Here is a 21,516-nt window from a genome sequence, read left to right as displayed (position 1 = left end):
CAAGAGTGGATTCACTTGCTCGATTCACCACTGAAGAGCAACCATGGCCTTTCCATCCTGCTTTGCAATGCCCCACCTTACCATGAGTCACTTCAAATCTTTATGCCAGTTACAACAACTGTTTTTATGGGCAATTCAGAATGTTTTATTGGGGTTTAGCTTAACCTGAGTGAAATTTCAGAGCTGAAAATTGTGGTCACGTAGCTTTGTATGGATCAAGCAGTAAGTGTTTTGCAGGCAATGAGTGCTTTTAGTTGTTCCTAGGAAATGAAATTGGGTTTGTATTCCAGCGCTATCCACAGCCTAGCACTGAAATTGCTGAATGCAGAGGGCTGACCTTCATCTCATCAGTTCTCCTTCCAGAATATTCTCAGTCTTCAAGGGTATTGTTTTTTCTCCCACTTAATTCTATTGTTCATTTGTCCCAATCATGAGGACATCTGCTTTCAATCCTGGGAGTACCTTGAGGCTCCTCTCATCTGACTGACTCCTGACTCTTACAGGAATAGGGATCAATCACCCTTCTGCCAGTTAACCCACATCTTTTAGCAGTTCCTCTCTTAGGACTAGTCTAATTTTATAGCTGTGTTAAAATGCTACTGGTATTTGTTCATTACAAACCCAAGAAATCTCTGCTCTGCTTTTGAATCTCCATGAAATGCAGACTCTTGAAAGCCCTCTGTGTAATTACACACTAATGCTGCTTTACTTCTTCCAGCCTAATTTCTTTGCCAACATATCTTAAAGGAACATGTTCCTCCTATACGTTTTTTATCATCCTGTTTCCTTGATCTTTCCTGTACTGAAGAAAAACAGGACCCCTGTACTAATGCATTTGATCACACAGAGGGAATGTGCAGAGCATCCCACTTTATACTTTCTGGGATCTTAAAGGGAGTCTGTGTGTGGCTTTTCTAGGGGGCTTTGTTTAGTTGGTGGTTCTTGTTGTTTTGTTTTTGCTGTCTGTTCCAGGTTGGACAGAGCCTTGGGTGACATGGTTTAGTGGGAGGTGTCCCTGCCCATGGCAGGGGGGTTGGAACTGGATGATCTTAAGGTCCTTTCCAACCCTAACTATTCTATGGTTCTATGAAAAAGCAGCAAAAAGAATTCTTGACCAAGAGACCTTCTACCAGTAATTTTTGCTTTGCTTCTGGGCTAACCCTTTGCCTGAAGCTTTCTCTTCCAGCCTGCAATAGGTAGATGCAATACTCTGTTTAAGCCGCTTTGGAAAGCTCAGAAGTATTAATCAGTGATGGCTTACCTCAGGCAGGAAACTCTTCTTCCCATCACTTTCACAGCTTGTTTGATAAACCAAACACAAGTGAATGGAAGACACAGGAAAAGGCTGTCCTGTGCCTCTCAAAACACTTCTTGTCTTTGGTTTCTGGTGAAATGTCTCCCTGACCACCTGCCAGCTGGAACATGACTGGGAAAGACATCTTACTTTTAGCTTGCAGATGCAGCACTACCTCCACTTGGCTCTGCAAACTGATGTCTGAGATTCCTTTTTCGTGTAAAGGATGTTTCTGCTGGCTCAAACTCAAAGTGCCCCTGCCTGGATCTTGTGTGACAGTTTGATAATGCTTATCTGAGAAGGTGTCTGTGATGGGTGTATTTGTGGGGGCTGGGGGTCAGATACTGCTTTTAGATCTGTTGTGAGCCTCAAAATACCAGCTCTGCACTGTGTAGAGCCTTGTTCTACACAAAGAAACAATTGCTTTGTTCACTGTAACGGGACTGCTAGTGCTATAGAGTTTGATCTTCGGCTAGGAAGATGTTATCATGGTGAGAAGTATCAATTTCTAGCAATGAAAGTACCTCATTTTCTTTTGCTGCCTGGATTGGCTGGAACAGTTTGTTCAGTTCATTCCTTAGGGACAAATATGATACTGCTTTCTTGGCTTTCTGTGGCAATAGCAGTGACACAGGCTTTGGTAGCAGGAAAACTTTTGGCTTGTTCAGTCCTGTACTGCTATAGAACATCACCTAAATAAATCTGTAGGTTAAACAATGTCGTCCTCTTTAAAATAAACTCAGTACCCTTGAGGGTGAGGCAATGCAGGGGGAAGGGCCAGGAATGGGACAGATGGGATGCCCATGAGAATTAAGCCATTCACTGGAGACAGCCTTAATTGGCAACTGGAAATAAGCTGAATTATCTGCTTGGAAAGAGGAGAGATTCTTAGAGCTACCTTAGAGCCATCAATTTGTTTTTCATCTCAGTGTATATAGGCTTTATCATTGTCATCATCTTGCTGTCATCTGCTCTGCATCTTTCCCCTTTTCACTGTAACTTGTTCTATCTTGTTTGTAAGGTTAGGGTAAGCTTTTCAAGACAGAATTGACATTGTACTGCATGTACTTTACAACATCTAGCATTGTAGAATGTTGTCTCCTTGCTTTGCACAGTTGTAGTATAAACAGCAAAAACAGTAGTGAGAAGGTCCTTAGGGCTTTGTCAGATTGTGCCAGATTCCCCTTCTGAGAGATGGAGCTATTCATTAGCATTTCTCAATCAAACTGTTTGTGGCAGGAGCGTTGATTATTGGGGTTTTTAGTCTTTGGTCTGCATGTTTTGAGCAAATCCATGTTGTTACCTCCCAGAGGCTACTTTCAGGTTCTTACATAAATTGATGGTATTCTCTCAGATATAATCTTATGAGCAATTACAAAAGTAGTATTTCATGTGTTCCTCAAATACTCTTAGGATTCCTACATGTCTTCTGCTCTGGAGAGGAAAAGACAAAATTATCCCACTGAATGGAAGCCTGAGCCATGTTGTTGGTATGAAGCTGCTGCTGTCAGTGACCTAGCTGTGAACAGCCCTTTGGGCTGAAAATCTCAGCTGGGATAATGTGCTTGATGATTCCTGACAGGCTTTTGCTTGGGATTCCTTGATCCCTAGGGCACTGCATAAGAGTGCTGTCAGCCTCTTATTGCTCTTCAGTTCTCAGAGGAGAGAGAATGAATATATGCGCTCAGACATAGCACCCGTGCCAGAAGCTCTGAGTAGATTTTGCAGCTAATGTGAATAAGTTGCTATAAGAAAGGCATTTTCAAAGTCTCTCTCCACAGAGTACATGGATTTGTAGGACTGAATTTGCTGATAAACCTTTCTGGAAACCTGTGATAGTTGTGTATTTCTCCGCTTAGTTGCTAATGGACACAAAACCTTTCTTAAAGCCTTTCAGTCTTACTTCTACAGAGAAGAGTTGTAAGAATGGCAAAGTCTTTTCCTGTAATCTAAATTTCTCCAACCCAAATTAGAAATGTGCTTTCAATAATCCCTGTCTACTGTGCATGGGGTAGGCATTTTGTATGAGAGCTATAGAAGATTTGGGGGTTGTGGATTACTCAGTTTATTTGTGATTCAGATGATGTGAATTTTGTCCAGAACTTGTAGATCTGCCACCTGAAGTGTGATGTTTTTATCACAGAACCGCTTGACAGCAGAAACAGTGTTGGTATCTTCATCAGACAGCCAGGATCTATGAATTCCTGATTTTCCCAGAGTTGTTTCTTTGCAACAAACATTGCAACAAGTCCAAGCCTGACAAATATGCTGATTGGTATGACTGGTGTTGAGTAAACAGCTGGGAAAAATGCGTATGTTAATAGGAATAACACACTGATTCCCAATGTAGTTTGTACGTGTTGCCAATATACTGGAAAATGCAGTGTTTTCTTCCCACATACTTGAGAATCTTACAGGTGAGCTGATACTTGGATGACTCCAAACTCTCACAAGGAAATATAGGGAGGATAAAAAGATTGAGAAGCTTTTTGGGTAAGCAGAACAATCTTGCAAGGCTTGCAGCTGAAGGAGTAACATAGAATTGAATATGAATATTGATGCTGCATGTGATAATATGCTCCACTCAGGAAACTTGTAATACTGTTTTGGTGTCAGAAACATCAAGAGAACTTGCCATAACATATGGCTGTTAGCACTTGATCTCAGCATCTTGTCAGCACAGGGTAGTTATCTGTAGATAACCCTTCACTTACTCATACACTGAGTTGAGCTACAGTATGCAGCTTGATACATGAAGAAAAGCAATCACAACTTTTATATGCAGTGCGGTCAGATTATGATGCTTCTAGTATGTATTCACTGGTGTAGTGGTGCAGTCTTTGCCCACTTCTTTCCTACACCTTTACATTATGGAAATTCCATATTTGTCGGTGGTCTGTTAGAATAGTTGCATCAGAAATGGACTGACTACCTTGTGGAGACCTTATGTAGCTGAGTACATTTGTATTCATTCTTACAGCCTTGAGTATTGAAATGCAATACATTTGCTATGAAGTTGAGCAGCCTTAAAAGATGTTTAAAGCCAATTGCGTGTTGGCAGTGTTGATAGCTAATAAAACTGAAGAACAGATGTTTGAAGTTTTCCCAAAGCCAAAGTCCAAAATCCTGACAAATGGTACAAGCATTAGGATTATATATAACTGAGATAACTGTATTTGTGCTTTTACTCTGGGCTAAAGTTGAATGTACAATCTTGTGCCTAGTTTTAGATCATAACTTTAGCATAAATCTGTTTCCAGTATTTTTATTGCTTTTCGTCATAGTTGATAATATTACTAGTACAGATTTGGAGGTGTAGACATGGTCCCACCTGGGAGTTAAAATCAGTCTTTTGTGACACTTCGAATGTTTAAATTTATTCTTGAAACAAGTTTGGATAATTTAGTGAGAGTGGGAAAAGGACAAAATCCAAGGAATTGCTGAAAGTCGATCTCTCTGATCTCAGAAGGTAACAGAGAAGTAATTTTTCTTGGTTATGGACATTTGTGATACAGTTTTTCTACTGCCCAGTCCGTCCCACTGTCTGCATTTGGCACTACAACAAAACAGATATGCAAGTCATTGTGTTCCTGAGAAGATCTTTAAGGAGCCTCCTGCATATGTGCCCTTTGTGGTTATTTTGCCATAATTCATGTCATCAGTTGGGTATTTCACAGTGCTCATCGTATCCTCTTTGGGATGTCACAGGGTCCTTTGTTTCATTGTATTTTCTCCATCAGTCTACTGGGTTTTAATATCTCTGGTGTTGGGTGGTTTCTGCCTTACCACTGTTCTTGCATTTCTGATCACAGATCTCTGCTCTGTTTTAGTCTGTGTTCTTGCAGAAGGGAAAGGGCTCTCAAGCCAGAGTTGGTGAACTGTGGCAATCTTCTATTGTCCATCTTCCACGGAGGAAGCACAATAGATACTCAACACTGAGGTCCCTGTTTGACAAGCATCCTTCTCCATCAACCTGGAAAACAGCTCATCTGTTCTTGCTGAGTCATTGTTGGAATATATATGAAAAATGAGAAAGATAAATAGTGACATACCCACAGCAGATGTAGCTGGGACTATTTACAGCTTTTCCATACAATCTGCAGTGTGTATATAAAGCAGTAATCTCTTTACATGCTTGGTCGCATGTTTTAAGGATTGGATTTCCTGCAGCTTCTGTGTAAATGTTTTGAAGAAAACAGGTTTAGTCATGTGAAATTGGCACGTGGAATTCAGTAAAAATGCACTGGAGAATAGCAGCTTTGGAAAAACATAGGAAGTTTGGCACACGCTGGTGGTTTTTTCCCTTATTAAATGGGAGGGTTTTTATTTTTAAGAATTACAAGGCTTACTTTTATCATTTTCTGTATGGATTTTTTTTTTAACATACTGTTTCTTCCAATAAAGTTTTCAATGTCTCAAGCTAAGAAACACTTGTATATATGATAGTAACAGAAAGGTGTAGTTATTGATGAAGCTAACTTGTATGTTTCTGGTTAATGAAGCATTTTAGTGAGAGTCTAAGCTACTGTATGTATATAGGAAATAAGCTTCAGAGGCTCTTGGCTTCCATCTGTCTAAACTTCTAAGACTTTGTATTCAATTGGAATAAAGCAGTGTAGGTTTGAGGAACACTGGGTTTTCCCCACAGAGATCTTTAAGAAACGATAGATCGGAATGGAAATTGGGGCTTTTATTTGTTTTGTGGTGTTGGAAGGACGTGTGCATTCATTCTTCATCTGTAAAATGTTGTGGTGTCCCACCAAATCTTGAGAAGCGTTTCTAATTGCCTCGCTAAGAATATATGTGCTCCAGTGTGGACAAGGCCAATGAACACACAATTTCTCCTGAATTAGATGTGCCAAGCTGTAAAAATCGGCAAATGCCTGCAGTAATGGGATGTGATAAGATCCCGTAATAGGATTCCTTATCCTTTATGGGAGAAAATCCCTTCACCATGAACAGCAAACTGCTGAAGGTCTTGTATCTTGCCTTAAAAATGCATTTTTTTAAACTTGGTTTGTTTTCCTTTTCTTAAAAAAGAAGTCAGGTTCCCAGAAATCTGGCTGTCTTTGGAGAGCCTCAAACTTTGTATGCTGTATAGAGTTGCAACCATACAAATTCCCGACTAGATTAGCCATGGAGACTTGCAGTAACCTCATGTCATGCAAAATTAATCCTATTGCCTATCTTCAGATTCATCAGACAAACTGTAGCTGGTCAACACTGTAGCCAAGCAGTTGTAGTGAGCACTGTGTGGTTTAGCCACGCGACCTCTAAATACAGACTTACCATTAATGTCAAAGTTTGAAGCTTCATCCATACAAAGGAATCTCAGCAAGGTTCATTTGTTGCGATGATGGAAATGTTGGAAGCTGCTCAGCCTTTGTGCTTTAATGTTGCCAAAGCAACTGGATAGATGAGAGTATTAGTTGTAAGTATTGCTTTCTTCTTCTGAGATCCTTCAGTCTAACCAAGACTGACAAGAGCAAAGATGGGAGCTCCATTCATGGCACCAGTATTGAATCCATTAGGAGCAGTCAGTAAGTTATCTTTCAATAGTTCTTGAATTATCACAACCATAAGGTGATTGTGCTGCTTCCTTCTGAAATAATTAAAACTCTAACTTATAAAATATAGCACTGTCTTAGAATAAGAAATACAGGAGACTACATGCAGCAGAGTGAGCAGGCCTTGAATCAGCTAGTTTGCCTTCACTGGCATTATGCTTTGATCTCAGCAGCACAAGATGGGTGGAGTTATTCAATAACTTTCAAATTCATGCTCCTCCTTCAGTGGACATTGACATTTTGGTATCAAAACCAGTGTCCAGCCCGTGTCAACTCCATAGCTACTTCCAGAGTTGTTGTTACTAGAGCAAATCCAAACACTACATTGCGTTGCTTGTGTTTTTAATAGTGTTGCTCTTTGTGCTGTCTTCTCACACTTGCCACAGGCTCACTGCATGCTTTCCGCAGCATCTTGCAGCTAGTGAATGAATCCCACAGTGTGACAGGGAGGGCAAAAATATATCTGTAGGTTAATAAAGGAAGCCAAAGAATGGAGATCATGGCTCTATGATAATCAAGCCTATTGAGGACTTGAATCTCCCATACCCTCGGCATACAGAAGGTTATACAGCAATTCAGTAGGGAATTTTCTACTTGCCCCAAAATGTCGAGTTGGACCACTTTGAACAAATGCTAAATATATTAGCTGGAGAGTTGCAGCTTTTTTTGAGGTAGGTATAATTCTAGATTGTTTTATTTTAGGTTTGGGGGGGAAAGGGCAAGGGGCTTTTGTGGGAAGCTGGGTAGCAACTAGCAGTGATCTCCATAAAACCAGTTATAATGGTATTCATGCAGCTGTCTCTGTGGTGCATAACTCCCTGTGTTTTCTACTATAAAAAATAAATCTCTGTTTATACCAGCAAGACCTTTCCAGCCTCATTGAAACCCCATGTGGTCTGAAATACCACCTGAGCAGCCTGAAAGAGCTAGTCCTGGGTGATTGATGCTTATCTCTGAAGGCTTCTTTACTTTTCCCTTAAGCACCTTGAAGGGCTTCTGCAGGGCTATTTACCATCTTCCATTGTATGCCCTTTCCCATCTTCCTGAATACTAGGTTTCCCAGCTCATAACTCTAAGAAGCAGCTTTATTTCAGAGTAGAAAGGGGCCCCAATATGTGGTCTATTATATCCATATCAGCTTGCTTACCCTTTTCAAACAGCTATTGTGTTTTAATAGGGCCCTGCCTGGCAGGGGGAGTCCTTAATTCCTACTATATAAGAATGGCCAGCTTGAGTTACAGCAAACTGCAGGATGCTGCTCTGATCAAAAGGCCTCTGTTTTTAGAGATCCCCCCCACCCCCATTTGCCTTTTTTGTTTTTAATCCTGGGCTAATAATTCAACGCAGTAAAGTCATTTTAGCTTTTGATTTGAAAGCTTCAAGGTGTTAAATTACTGACCTAGCATAGGAAAAATGAAGGGGTGGGGGGGGCACACGACATGACACACTAAAAAAGATAAAGGGATTCTGGGTAATAAACAGCAAGCACAGCAACTCCTTTAATCCTCTCCTTCTCCACACTGTAGACTGGTCCCAGAGGGTTTGATTTGCTACAAAGCAACATAAGAAAGCTTGTTCCCTGCCTACCCTGAGCTGTGTCACAGGTGCTGTGGTTCATTTCCTTTCAAACAGCACTTGGGATAATCTCTGTATCACCTGTATTAACTCTGCCACGAATACAGAGATTGCTGAGCCCATACCAAGAAACCTGAAAACAAATCATTAAAATCTGTGTCACTCCTTTCCCTCTTTCCACACCCTTCAGCTGAAATAAACTTGAGTGGGTGAGACAGAAAGGATCTCAGAAAATCCAGTCTGTTTGTGGTGTTACATCACCCAGTCTCGCCAAAATGTTGAGTGTTAATGATTTCCTATCTGCCTAGTTGTTAAAAAAGGATTTTTCTTTAAAGCCAGTCATCAGGAATAACTTTCAGCATCTGTTTCATCTTAACACTACTAATGCATTTCAGAGGAAGTGCCTAAAAAGCACGGCTAATTTCATTAGAGGAAGATGGTGATTTCCTTGAGGCTGACTTCATTGTCCCAAATTTTAATATCTGTGGAATTTGTCAAAGCACTTGATAAAACAGCTTTGAATTGAGGATTGCTGATGCTTCTCCACTACCTTCAAAGAGGGAAACAGTCCTGTGACTGGTGTGAAGATTGCAAGTAGTGTAGTACACTTAAACCAGGAGGTGAAGAATAAAATTAAACTGCTCTCCTGCAGCAGTAATTTATTCATCCCAGCAGTGAAACTGGGATTTGTTTTTCCTGATGGTGTCTGTACATTTATAAGTGATCCCTCTTGGGCCTCATTCCAGGCAAGGTAAACTTCACTTTGCTATTTCAGATCATAGCCTTGTGGTAAGTGGGATTGGTCACTTGGGGATGCTTTGTGTGTGGATGAGTTATTTAACAACAGAAACTGCCTGGGTTTTAAAGCCTTTTGAATGTCAGTATTTTCCATTGCTAGAGCTAATTCTTTGTTACCTATTGTACCACAGTCTCTAATCCTAATACTTCTGATTATCCCTACTTACTGTGCTTTGGTTCACACCATGAAGTAGTCTTGGAGCTTGTGACCCGAGTTCCTTTCAGATGGAACTGAACTGGAAGATGTGTTCCAACTGCAAATGAGCATTCAGCCCATGGGACCAGCCTAGAGTTGATCCAGAGTGTATTTCAAGAGGAAATGAACTCTGAGATACCCATAATGTTGACATCTGGTCCTCTGTGCTGTTTCTCTCTACAGATGTTTCAGTCAGTTTAGATGTAGTGTCCAATGGCAACTTTGCATTTGAGACTACCATAAGGCACTTGATTCTGTTTTAATGACTTAGACACTTGTGTAACTGAGAAGAAAAGTGTGTGTGGAGGGGAAGTTGTTCACACTGGAAAAGCAGGATAAGCTTTCAAAGTGATTTGCTTCCTTCATCATGCTTTTGATGGAAAATGCAAGCAGTAATGCTGGAAGTTAAGGAATAACAGTCCCCATTCCTTGTTTTCTGTTTAGTAGAGATGGGGTCCTGTGAATTCATTCAGCTTTTTGCATGGTAACCAAAGGTGGCACCTGCTAGAGCGACAGCAGGGTCTTGGCAAGCTCTTCTGTCCTTCTTGAGGACTCGGGGCTCTCTCTGCATTGTGCATGTTTGGCTTTGCCTGAGTTCAGCAAGCAGAGGCTAACAACTGTAGTGGGTTTCAATTGGGATGTTACCATAGCATCCTGGGACTTATACAGTCTATTTAGAAGTCCAAAGGTTTGAAAAGAGTCCTTGAAAGTTTCTGAACTCTGGCAAGCTGCCGAAATGTAATTACACAAAAGACAAAGCCTTACTGAAAGCAGCTCTGTTAGGGGAAGCAGCACCTGAGTGCTGGAGTTCCCAGCACAGCCGTTTCTGAGAGCTGGGGCTGTTCTAGCACAGTCTCCTCCCAAGCCTTTTTCAGTCCCTCTCACGTGCACGTGCCATCCTACAAGCATGGACTGGGTGTGCTGCAAGAGGCAGCTTTCTCAGCAGTGGCATTGAAAGAGTTCTATGCTTTGGCTGCTCTGGGGTATGGAAAGGAAAGGAGTGAAAAACTAAGCATCTTGAAGTCCTTACTGCAAAAGCTGCTTTGGATCTTCCCAGTGAGTGAGAACCTTGGTTTAGTTTGCTCACCTTTCTCCAGAATATTCTCATGAGTGAAAGGGAAAAGTTCTTTTGTTAGCAGAATATCCAGTTGCATAACAATCCTTGTGTGAAATAACTAATGAACATTCAGTTCAGTTTCTAGTCTCAGTTTCAGCAAGACAAATAAAATCACATCCTTAGTAACTTTTGTTAACACTCTAATTTGCCTGCTCTATTCACTGGTAATGTAGAGGGCCAGGGCAATGCAATAGGAGGTTTGGAGGCTTACAGAGCTGTTGAAAGCTTTCTTGAAGAAACCTCTAGCAGATGGCTGCTGTAAATGCCCAAAATGGGGAAAGGAGAAGTTAAGCAGAAAAGTGAAAACTTATTTTCCCTTCTTCTGGGTTCACAAACCCATTTCTAAATGACTTGAGGACAAGCTAATACTTTGTTGAGGTACCCTGGTTCATTCAGAAGCACTGATAATCTCTGGCCACCAGTGAGAGGGGGGCAGACAGAAGACTGAGAAATCCTAAGGGGAGGATCTCAGCAGCTGTTGAACTTGCTGGGAATGTTGAGGGCTAAGTGTGTTGCTTTGCTGTTGATATCTTGTTTACTTAAGCCATTCCTCTGAGTCTGCAGCCTGTTTCCTTTTTGCGTTCAAGAGAAACTGGAAAAGACATCTGTTGGCACATATCTAAAAATCATACATAAAGTCTTGGTCATAATCCCTACATTCTATTGGAATACCTGCAACAGCTTTGGGTTGTCACTGCTTCTGTAACTTCCAGAAGGGTTTACCTGCAGTCCGTTACCACTGGCCACATTAATGGTAGCTTTACCTCCAGAAAGCTGTTAAGGAAAATGTGGCCAAGTTATTTTTGTGCCATTATCATCTACCCATGATAAAAGGAATTTCAAAATACAGTTTGTTCAAAGTGTATACTGTTCCTATCTCTTGCAGCAATCTTGACCCTGCCTGAAAATAGACCTGTTGATTTGTCCTTGGTCTGCTTGCTGGATAGCTCCAACAAAAGCTGGCTCCTTTAAGCTGAACTTTTCCAGCTTATAAGAAGACATTTGTAAAGTAGGGTCTCTGAAATGCAGCATCACAACTGGGATAAAATTCTGCCTCCCCTCCTTGCAGACTTGAGCTTTTGGGAGAAAAAATCCTTCCATTGTATCGTTAAAGAAGATCTTATTGCGAGAAATGAGGAACGAAAGCAATATAGTACCTCTTTTACTCAACTAGCTGGCGGCACTTGGCTGTCAGCACATCCAGGTGTGCTGATGTTCCAGCATACCCACCCACTCTTTTGACTGAGTAAGCAACAACAAATGATATCATACCCTTCTGCCTGCTAGCTTTAGAGCCATCCCATGCTGAAAATGCAAGTGACTGGAGTTTTCACTTATTAGAACTAAGGAGTAATATAGTAGAGCTGTCTGCTTTGAATTAATAGTATGTTAGTTTCATGTCTGGACCTTTCCATTACAGTTGTGCCAGGATCTGCTTCCAGAAGCTGTGTGCGCTGAAGTTCTGAGGAACATAATTTGGTGCATTTAATTGTATGATTGTGCCTTCATCTTCTTTCTCTTCCTGAACATCTCCCTTACGTATCTCATCTTTCTAAAAGCTGCCTTCTCCTATTACAGCACGTTTCTTCTATTTTCATTCATATCCCTCTTTTCTCCATCAGCCTGTCAAATCATCAGCCAAACAATGCAAATTGAAAACGAGAAGTCTTACAGGCTCTTTGGTTGGGATGAGAAGATGTGAAATCCCATTTCCAGCTTTGTCACAGGCATCTTGTGGGACTTCATTCAAGTTACTTTCCCTTATTCTGAACGCAGTCACTCTAAGGCAGTGAGCTACAGCACATTGTAATGAATGCTCTTTACTTACACAATAGTCAGGGGAGCCCTTTCCTGTAATCCTGGCATATTTTGATCAGGCATATGATTTATTTATTTAATCTCTTGGGACAATGGTTGAGTTTTCCCTAGGTTTATACAGAACTGGTGCCCAAATAAGGTTTCATAAATAAAAAATAATACATTTGTCCATGATATGTACAGAAAAAGTATTTCTAATTCCAGAATTCACAAGTCATGAGTATTTCTTAATCATAAGGTGATTTTACTTATTTGAGTTGTATTTGCTCCTGGATAGAAGGGCTAAAAGCAGTGTTCTGCACCTCGCTGTCAAAACATGCCAAAAAACTCCATTTACTCTTATGTCTTAGGACACTAAAACCCAGGAATTGTGAATCTTTTCAGTGAAATTGAATTGGCTTCTCTCCACAGCCCCCTCCCAGTTCTTACATGCCTTTTTCATTTCACTCAACTCTCTCTGGTATAATTCTTTTTCCCATGTAAGACCCTCTTCTATACAATGAAGGATCAAGTGATTTATGCTATTTATATTTAAAGAGATGATTTAAAATTGCAGACTGAGAGGGTTCACAGTGACCACTGGATTTTGTCTGGTGTGGAGATGCTGCCTATGGAGAGGTTCTGCTGTGATAAAAGTGAACTTCCATCTTTTCATTAATTCTCTCCTGTGCGGGGGAGTTAAGCTGCTGTCCCAAGTGAATGTTTTTAATGATCTCTCTGGAGTGTTTGAAGGCTTAGTCCCACTTGCATGATGCAGAGTGAAATGCACAAAATCTATCTTTGAGGCAGCCCTGTCATTATACCTTTTGGTAGATAATGTTTGTATTTGCATTCCTATTGTTCTTGCATGTTGAGCTTTACTGTGCCCAAAGGAGAGTTGCTCACACGTAAGAGAAACCTTAGAAAAGGTTGTTTTCTATATGCTTGCTATATAAAGTTACCATAATGTGCTTACACCTGAAATGGGAGAGATTTGTACTAAAATGCAAGAATTTGAATATCAAATTGACAATCCATCATAATGACCAGCTACTCCCTTCAAAATACACTAGTGCAAAGTGTTGTTCAGTCCAGTGTCCATCTGCTCTTCATGGCAACTGCAGCACATTTTAATGATGCATATACATGCAATACATACAAGTTTCAGTGACCTCGAAATTAAATCTTAAGGCTTGTAAAGAGGATTTTTATTTATTTCTTTATATATTTTCAGTGGCTTCACAGAAAACTGTGGTGAGAATAGCAGTAAAGTACCAATGGTATTAAAAGAAAGGGCATCTTCTGGTCAGGTAAACAAAAGTTACTCTTGGCCTGCCATTTTCCAATGGATTGGTTTTAAATCAGTGGCTCTTGGACACCCCTTGCTGGGATTCTTTAGAATGAATTTTACTTTCACAAACCTCTAATTCCTATAATTAAATTTCAGTGTGTGGTTTTTGCAGATGGTTTTCTCTCTAGAGAACAGATGGGTCTAAGCTTTGGAGATTGGGTTTCACAAAATGTAACTGCCAGTGGTTTTGTTGCCACTGCTCTAGCTGGCCCCAGAACATTGACATTGGTTCAGCTTTCTAACGTTCTTTTGTTTTGACTTTATCTCCACAGCTTTAACAGCGTGCGTCAAGGAACACACATCTTGTTCCGTGAGTTCAGCTTTGTTCAAGCTACTCCTCATAACAGGGCATCTTTCCTTCGGACCTTCTGGAGATGTTTCCGAACAGTGGGGAAGAATGGAGGCAAGTATTCTAGCATCTGCTGCTGTCCTGTTCCCTTGACATTAAAATCATCAGTGAGGCTATTGATGCAGTACAAATACCGACCCTTCATAATGCGTTCTAATGTTGTTAACAGGGAGACACCAGCACAGTTGCCTGTGGAATAGTTAATAAATGCTCACATTACATGAAGTAATGTAGGAGCACCTTGCTGCCAGTGCTGCTTCCATTACAGAACAGCATCTCAAGCAGTACTCTGTCAGAGGGAGGATGTTGAGGGCCTGTGTGTGAGAATGTATAGACAAAAATAAAGTGCAGGAGGTTGGTGGATGGGAGCAGGGCAGCAGACCCAGAGATGGCTAGAATATAGGGTATGGCACATGAGGGCAGTAGGTGCTGAGATTATTGGCCAGTTGGGGTACCAAGAGCTTTGACTGAGAGCCCTGCAGGAGGTAGGGTCGTGTTGGGCTCTAGGATGGTGAATTGTTGCTCAGTAGTGCTTACCTTGATCAAGGACTTTTCAGTCTCTCATGCTGTTGCGCATCACTTGTGTTTCTTGGGTTTTATTCCTCTGTTTCTTCCCACCTACCCCCACCCCTTATTACTATATTTTACTTTATTTCAGTTATTAAACTGTTCTTATCTCATCCCATGGGTTTTACCTTTTTCTGATTCTCCTTCTTATCCCACTAGGGCTGGGTAAAGGGGGAGTGAATGAGCGGTTGCTGCTGGGGTTAAACCACACCACCTACCCACAAGGAAAAAGTTCCAATGCCAAAATAGCTATTCAGCACTGTGCTGTCTTGTCTAACTATTCTTATACTGCACTCGGTATATTAGGTATTACAGAACTGGCCAGAGTTCAAAATAAACTCATGTAACTACATGCAACTAAAATTACAGGGTTTTAAGTTTTTAATTTAGTATTTTAAGCAAATATACTGAATGTTGCTGTACAAATGTGAATTTTGGTGGTTTGTTTTTCTATAAGCTTCACTTTTTTCAGGCTCTTCAGCCTCACTTCTTGTTTTAGGGAGGACTAGGACCATTTCTTAAGTGTGGATAAAACCTCGTCTCCTGGTTCAGCTTTGTAGTGCTGCTCATGATGAACAGAGTTTGCAAGACTCTGAATAGCTATTGACTTTTTGACATATGCCATTAGGTCCTTGGAAAGAAGACAGTTGTAGTTGAACATGACAAAATCTGTAGTTAGCAACTGAAGTGATTGACTATGCTTCCATAAGGTACTAAGCTGACCAGTACGTAGTGAGGACATACCTGAGGTGAGGTCAGGTCGTGGTCAGGAAAGATAAATTGTAGACTCCTAGAACATTCCTGTAGGAGAATTAGATGATAATAAAGAAGTCATCCACCAGAGCTGCAGGTGTCAGTGGTAAATCTTGTTGACAAACTGAGAAGCTATCTGATGGAAAGTACCCACTGCTGTACTTTCAGTGCAGGTTTTCATCAGGCTTCATCTATCTGGTTCCTGATCTTATCCAAGTGATGGGCACCTGGATTTGTTGGAAAGAACTGAAAAGTTTTAGCTACACAGTATCTCACTCTCTTTTAGGAGTTTTATGTGAATATGGAAAAGGTTGTGGAAGAAAATGTAAACACCAAAGTACTTTGAAGGGGAATAGAGAGCACAGGAGTAAAAGCTCAGGTGGGTGTTACTGTGCTATGGTTGTGGCCTTGCAAGAGTTCAACATGTATTTTTCTGACTTTAAAGTCCAGTGCCTGTGCTTTTAAGTTTGAGCAAATATGGCATGTTTACTTGTATATTTATACATTTATATACATTTTCTGTTTACATTAACTAGAGACAGAAATGCTTCACTTCAGAGAACTTCCCATCTACATTTTAATCTGCTCAGTCTGATTTCTCTGATTCTCTAGCAGTAATTACAGACTAGAGCCTTCATTTTATTCATTTTGGGTTTATTTGCTATGGGATTTTTTTCTGCTATGCTAATGTGTAGGGGAACTTGGAACGCTCATGGTCTGTTAGGAACTAAACTCATTTACTAAGAAACTGAACCTGTGCAATGTGGTGGGTGAATTATGGTTATTACCACACTCAGCCATAGACTAGACATGGATTTCTTTCCTTGAAATACATTGCTTTTGGATGAATGTGGGAAGGATTCATGTTATACAGCAAATAGCAGCATCCAGAAGTGAAATCATTGATCTGAACTATAGAATGAGTTTCTTAACAACAGGAAAAAGTCAGACTAAGTGGTGCCCAAAGTAAGTAAGACATTCACTGTGGAGCTTTCTTTAGAAGCGTGGCTGTTGGTACATATTCCAGTTGGATTATTTTAGAAGTTAGTTTTAAGTTGTTTCTTTACGATCACTGCAGTGGAACACAAGACCACATGTACATATCAAATCAAAAACACTTATACACGCTTGCATGGAGTCATGAGTCTATGGGTAGTTTGTTGCTACAGCATCCCCTTTTATAATGACACGGTTTTGACAATCTGAACATTGTATAATGTGCAGGAGTGTATTGGGTTTGTGTGGCAAGGTTTTGGTTATGAGGGAGTTACGGGGTGGCTTGTGTGAGAAGCTGCTAGAAGCTTCCTCCATGTCTGATAGAGCCAGTGACAGGCAGCTCCAAGGCAGACCTGCTGCTGGCCAAGGCTGAGCCAATTGGCAGTGACAGTGTGTTTAAGAAGGGGGGAAAAAACCTGCTGTGCAACAGCAGCTGAAAGAGAGGAGTGAGAATATGTGAGAGAAACAGCTCTGCAGACACCAAGGTCAGTGCAGAAGGAGGGCAGGAGGTGCTTCTGGCAACGGAGCAGAGATTCCCCTGCAGCCCGTGGGGCATGGTGAGGCAGGCTGTGCCCTGCAGCCCATGGAGGTCCATGGTGAGCAGATATCCACCCACAGACGACCCCCCACCAGAGCAGCAGGATGCCTGAAGGAGGCTGTGACCCCCTGGGCAGCCCACACTGGAGCAGACTCCTGGGAGGACCTGTGGCCCCGTGGAGAAAGGAGCCTGCACTGGAGCAGGTTTGCTGCAGGACTTGTGACCCCCGTGGGGTACCCACACTGGAGCAGGTTTGCTGCAGGACTTGTGACCCCCGTGGGGTACCCACACTGGAGCAGTTCATGAAGAACTGCAGCCCATGGGAAGGACTCATGTTGGGTAAGTTCGTGGAGAATTGTCTCCTCCATGAGCAGGGTTACTCTGGAGCAGGGGAAGAGTGTGAGGAGTCCTCCATGTGAAGTAGAGGAAGCAGCAGAGCCAACATGTAATGAACTGACCACAACCCCAATTGCCCATGACAGTAATTGCTGAGTGATCTTTCCCTGTTCTCATATCAAACCACAAGCCTTCCATTGTGTTTTCTCTTCCCTGTCCAGCTGAGGAGCGAAGTGGTAGGTAGAGCAGCTTTGGTGGGTACCTGGCATCCAGCCAGGGCCAACCCACTGTAAGGAGGTGAGTGAGTATGGAGTCCTGGGAAGAAGTTCTGTTTATGGTTATCTTCTACTATGCAACAGAGCATGGAGCAAACAACCTGCTGGTTCTGAAATTAGCAGTATAGCTTGGTTTAACATTGGTATATGGCTTTTGAGACCCAAACTAGGATCTTTCTGTACTTGGTGCCAGGTGTATGGAGAGTTATTCATTGAATGTCCATTTTATTTCAATGCAATTTTTATGTGCAGAAAAGAATGGAAATATGCTCTTTGCCCTCTTTAGCAAGATTCTGCTGTTTCCCAGTTTTCCCTCCTGTTTCTGTGCAGGGATTGCTCCGTGCTTCAGTATTGCCATGGATTTATGTCTGTGAAGAACTATGAAGGCATATTTGTCTTCCCTCGTCTAAAACATTACATTCACTAACTTCCATGTTTCTCAGGATGTTCTTGTTTTTATTTATTCGTTTGCCAGAAAAGGGTTTACTGCCATTTCCCCCTCTCATTTACTTTGTGTTTCATTCCAGATTTGAACCTCAGTTTTAGGAGTGAGTGATGGGTTTTTTTCCTATCTGTGGAGGATGTGTTCCTGGTAAACTGCATAAATGCCAGCTCTGTGCAGATATAGGTCAGCATAATAAATGAGATCTTGCATCAAAGCTTGCACTCTGGCTGGAGGGAAGCAAAGGAGAATAAAATTAGAGATGTAAGATGATGCAATATCCATGCTTACACAAACTCACAGCCCCCCTGACAAACCAAACCCCCAGTTTCCACTTCTGAATGTTTCATTGGACTCTTAGAAGAGTAGACGATGTCTCACCAGTGGGTGAACTGATGGCTTCATTTGGCTGCTAGTTATTCCTCCTTGATGCAGGGAAATTGGCTGCTTTGTCTGTCAGTGCTGGAGTAACCATGCCTTGACTTGGAATATACACCTTGATCACCCAAGCAGAGGCACCAAGCTGGGAGTTCTCAAAGGGCCAATAAGAGAGAAATCTATCTGAACAGAAGCAATACTTAGATGTGACAATCCCTGTATGTGCAGAGCCATGCTCTAGCATTACTGTTTCTCCTGGGAAACTACTGTAGATGCTACTTTTCTTCTTAATTCCTTATCCTTTTGAATTACTGGGAAGTAGTTCTCCACAGAGAGTTCTTCACAGCTTTTATGTTCAATTTTCCTGTGTTGGCCTGATACTTTATGGGTTCTAGTCACATTGCCCTTTGTAACTGCTTTTGTTTGGAGGCTAGATTTATTTCTCCTTTTGTCTCCAAGTAGCAAGGAAAAACAACTAGCTGCACTAAATGTGGTAGTAACATAACACACTTCAAAAAGTAAAGAGAAAGTTTGTTGGTTTTCTCTTTTAAGAGGAGGATTTCTCTCTGGTGATGTGCTGGATGTTGTTTTTACAGGATTTTCCACTTGTTTTAGAAGATTAGCAAGATCCTTCCTTGTTTTCAAGTATGCATAAGCATAGCTGGGATTCCATGCATTGGGAACACAATTAGGTTTATTTTAGAATGTGATTCAGTGTCTGGGGTGGATTTCACAGAATCTCTTCTCTCCTGTAAACATTTACCAATGGCACACAACACCCATAGAGGTGGTTAGAGGACAGCTTAGCTTTTCTGTTGAGAAGCACAGAGCATAATGGTCGGTTAGCAACAGATTTCTCCCAGAGGAAGGCAAAATGACCAGAAGTCTTGTTTTCCCTCTGCTTCTGCTTAAATTGACCTCTTGGAATCTAGCTGACCTGCTCTTTTGAATTGTCTGTTCCTTAGGACTCTTTAATTAAAACTGTGCTTTCTCAGTTTAAACAGCCCCTGTAGAGTTCGGCTGTGAAGCTTCATAAGGTCAACATATGCCTCTCCCAACCCCCATGGCTTTCATGTCTTGTTGCTTCTCTGTTTTTAATTAAAAAGATTTTTTTCCTTAAATGCTTTCCAGCCAATTAGAGAAATTTTGCACAGAGAAACTTGTTCCAGGCCTGATGCATTGAGAAGTGAACAGAAAGCTCAGTCAGGACCATTGGCACTTTTTTCTAGAGCCCAGGCTTTCTTTAGTGCTTTTTAAGAGCTTCCACCCTTTCACCCCCTCCCCTTGTTTTGAGCAAAAATAGCTGCTGTTTGATACTGTTGATACAGCCCTGGAATGGTTCAACACCAGATACAGGATCTTTTGCTTCCACTCGGGGGTGACTGTTACTTTATTTAGATGCATACAGCACTGAAGCGTAGAACTGCTGGAGAAAGTATGTTGGATTATATGGGCTGAGGATTCTTTTTGCAGACTCTTTCCCCCTCTTCAGACAAAAAGTACTGAGCAAATACTGCTCATATTGAAATAAAATCTTCTTCATAAACATAATCTTGTTTTTCACATTCATCATGTGGGGTAATGGCTGCCTCTTTGCTTCTGCACACATGAATTAGGGGATTGGAATCCTGACTACCTTTGGAGCTTGTGGAAGAGAAGCTTACCACAGCCAAGCATGCAGTCTTTTGTCACAGAAGTCGTATGTCTCTCTAAGTAGTTCTTGAATTCACCAGGAAGGGTGGAGCCCTTACAAAAAGATGAAAGAAATGTCCTGTCCGCATGGTTCATGTAACGTGGAGATTGAAAAGAGCAAGAAGGACCACTGTTCTCCCAGCTTTTTTTTGGAAGATGCTGTTTTAATGCATGTTAAAATTACTTGAGCTTCCAAACCCCCTTCCCTCGCTAGTGTAATTCTGATATTTCCACATGTAACTCTATACATTAAATTCCTCCCTATTTTTTTTACTCCCTCCCTTGTAAGCTGTTACACTATCTCCATTTGTAGCTTAGCCAGGCTCTGTTTAGTGAGATGCATAGCACAATACAGTGACGATTGCCACAAATGTCAGAATCTTCTGCTCTTTCCTTTTTGTTACTAAAACCAAACCATATTTTTATACCATATTATTGTAAGAAAGTTGTCATGAATCAATAAGGTCTCATAGTATATCCTGAAGATAATTAAGCTGTGTTTTTTAATGCAGTATTCTCTGGAAGCTCACTCTGCAGGGAAATAGCCTTGGCTGAAATGATTGATCTCCACTCTTTACTCACTTCGCAGTTCCTTTGCCCTAAAACTATAGCTGTTGCTATTTATGATTTATCAACATAACTGCCTGGAAGCACTGATGACTGCAATGTCAGGAGAAAGGATTTCTGAAGATGAGGAGAAATAAGTGGAGGATTTTAGAGATGGTGAGGTCTGTCTGCAAGCATTGTAAGTTAAAACATCTGCGTTACATAGATCTAAAATGCACTGCAGTAATCATCTGTAGAAGTAGCAGCACATGGGGCGGTGTTCAGCTAGCCTCTCCCTAAATTCAGTCCATACTGTTTTGTCAATGCAGTTTGTGAAATTAAGTGCAGTACACAGGAAGTCTTCCTTATCTAACCTGGTTTTGTTTGGTTGGCTCTTTTCTCCACCCCCCCCCACCCCATATTACAATTCATTTTCAGTTATATTTCTGAACATGCACCAGCTCATCTTAATTTCCAAATGTTTTTTCATATTCTAGATGTGTATCTCCCTAAATGTCCTTTTTTTGGAAAACCAATAAGCTTTTCTGTTTGTTTTCTAATGTTTTCTGGCTATATTGTGTGTTTTGAGAGTTCTTCACTGATTGTGTCATTGGCAAGTTAAATTACGTGTTCTTTTTTTCTCAGTTGAATGAAACATATAAATGAGTTTATGTACAGTGATCGCTATTTCATTCTGCTAAGCAATTATCCAAAATTTGACTGGTAATTATTATTACCATTTGCTTTGCAGTCTTTTGGCCAGTTTCCCATCCCTATGACAGCATTCTTATGCAAACCAACTGAAATGGATTTTTTCAATTAGGACTGTTTTAGGTTCCAGTATGGCCCTGAAGAGTTTGTATTCCAAATTATGGGGAAGTTCCTTGGAATAAAATTAGTTCTAAGCTGTGTGATCTGGGCTGGGACTCTGAATGCTCTATGTTTCTTA

The 21,516-nt window shown here is 41.2% G+C and overlaps 1 protein-coding gene across 1 annotated transcript in view; it reads left to right on the top strand.

The window, feature by feature from the left end:
- The window catches only part of CSTPP1 (centriolar satellite-associated tubulin polyglutamylase complex regulator 1), an 85,208-nt gene that overhangs the window by 13,395 nt on the left and 50,297 nt on the right, over window positions 1-21,516 (top strand). The window contains exon 3 of the mRNA XM_061343528.1: window positions 13,968-14,098. Within this exon, the coding sequence (XP_061199512.1) occupies window positions 13,968-14,098 (131 nt within the window). The remainder of the gene's footprint in view (window positions 1-13,967; window positions 14,099-21,516) is intronic.

The sequence above is a fragment of the Neopsephotus bourkii genome, unplaced genomic scaffold, assembly GCF_033783945.1.
Source record: "Neopsephotus bourkii isolate Nb327-2 ecotype Australia unplaced genomic scaffold, CSIRO-AGI_Nbou_v1 NB_1825, whole genome shotgun sequence".
NCBI lineage: Eukaryota > Metazoa > Chordata > Aves > Psittaciformes > Psittacidae > Neopsephotus > Neopsephotus bourkii.
This window is presented reverse-complemented; position numbering and strand designations above follow the sequence as displayed.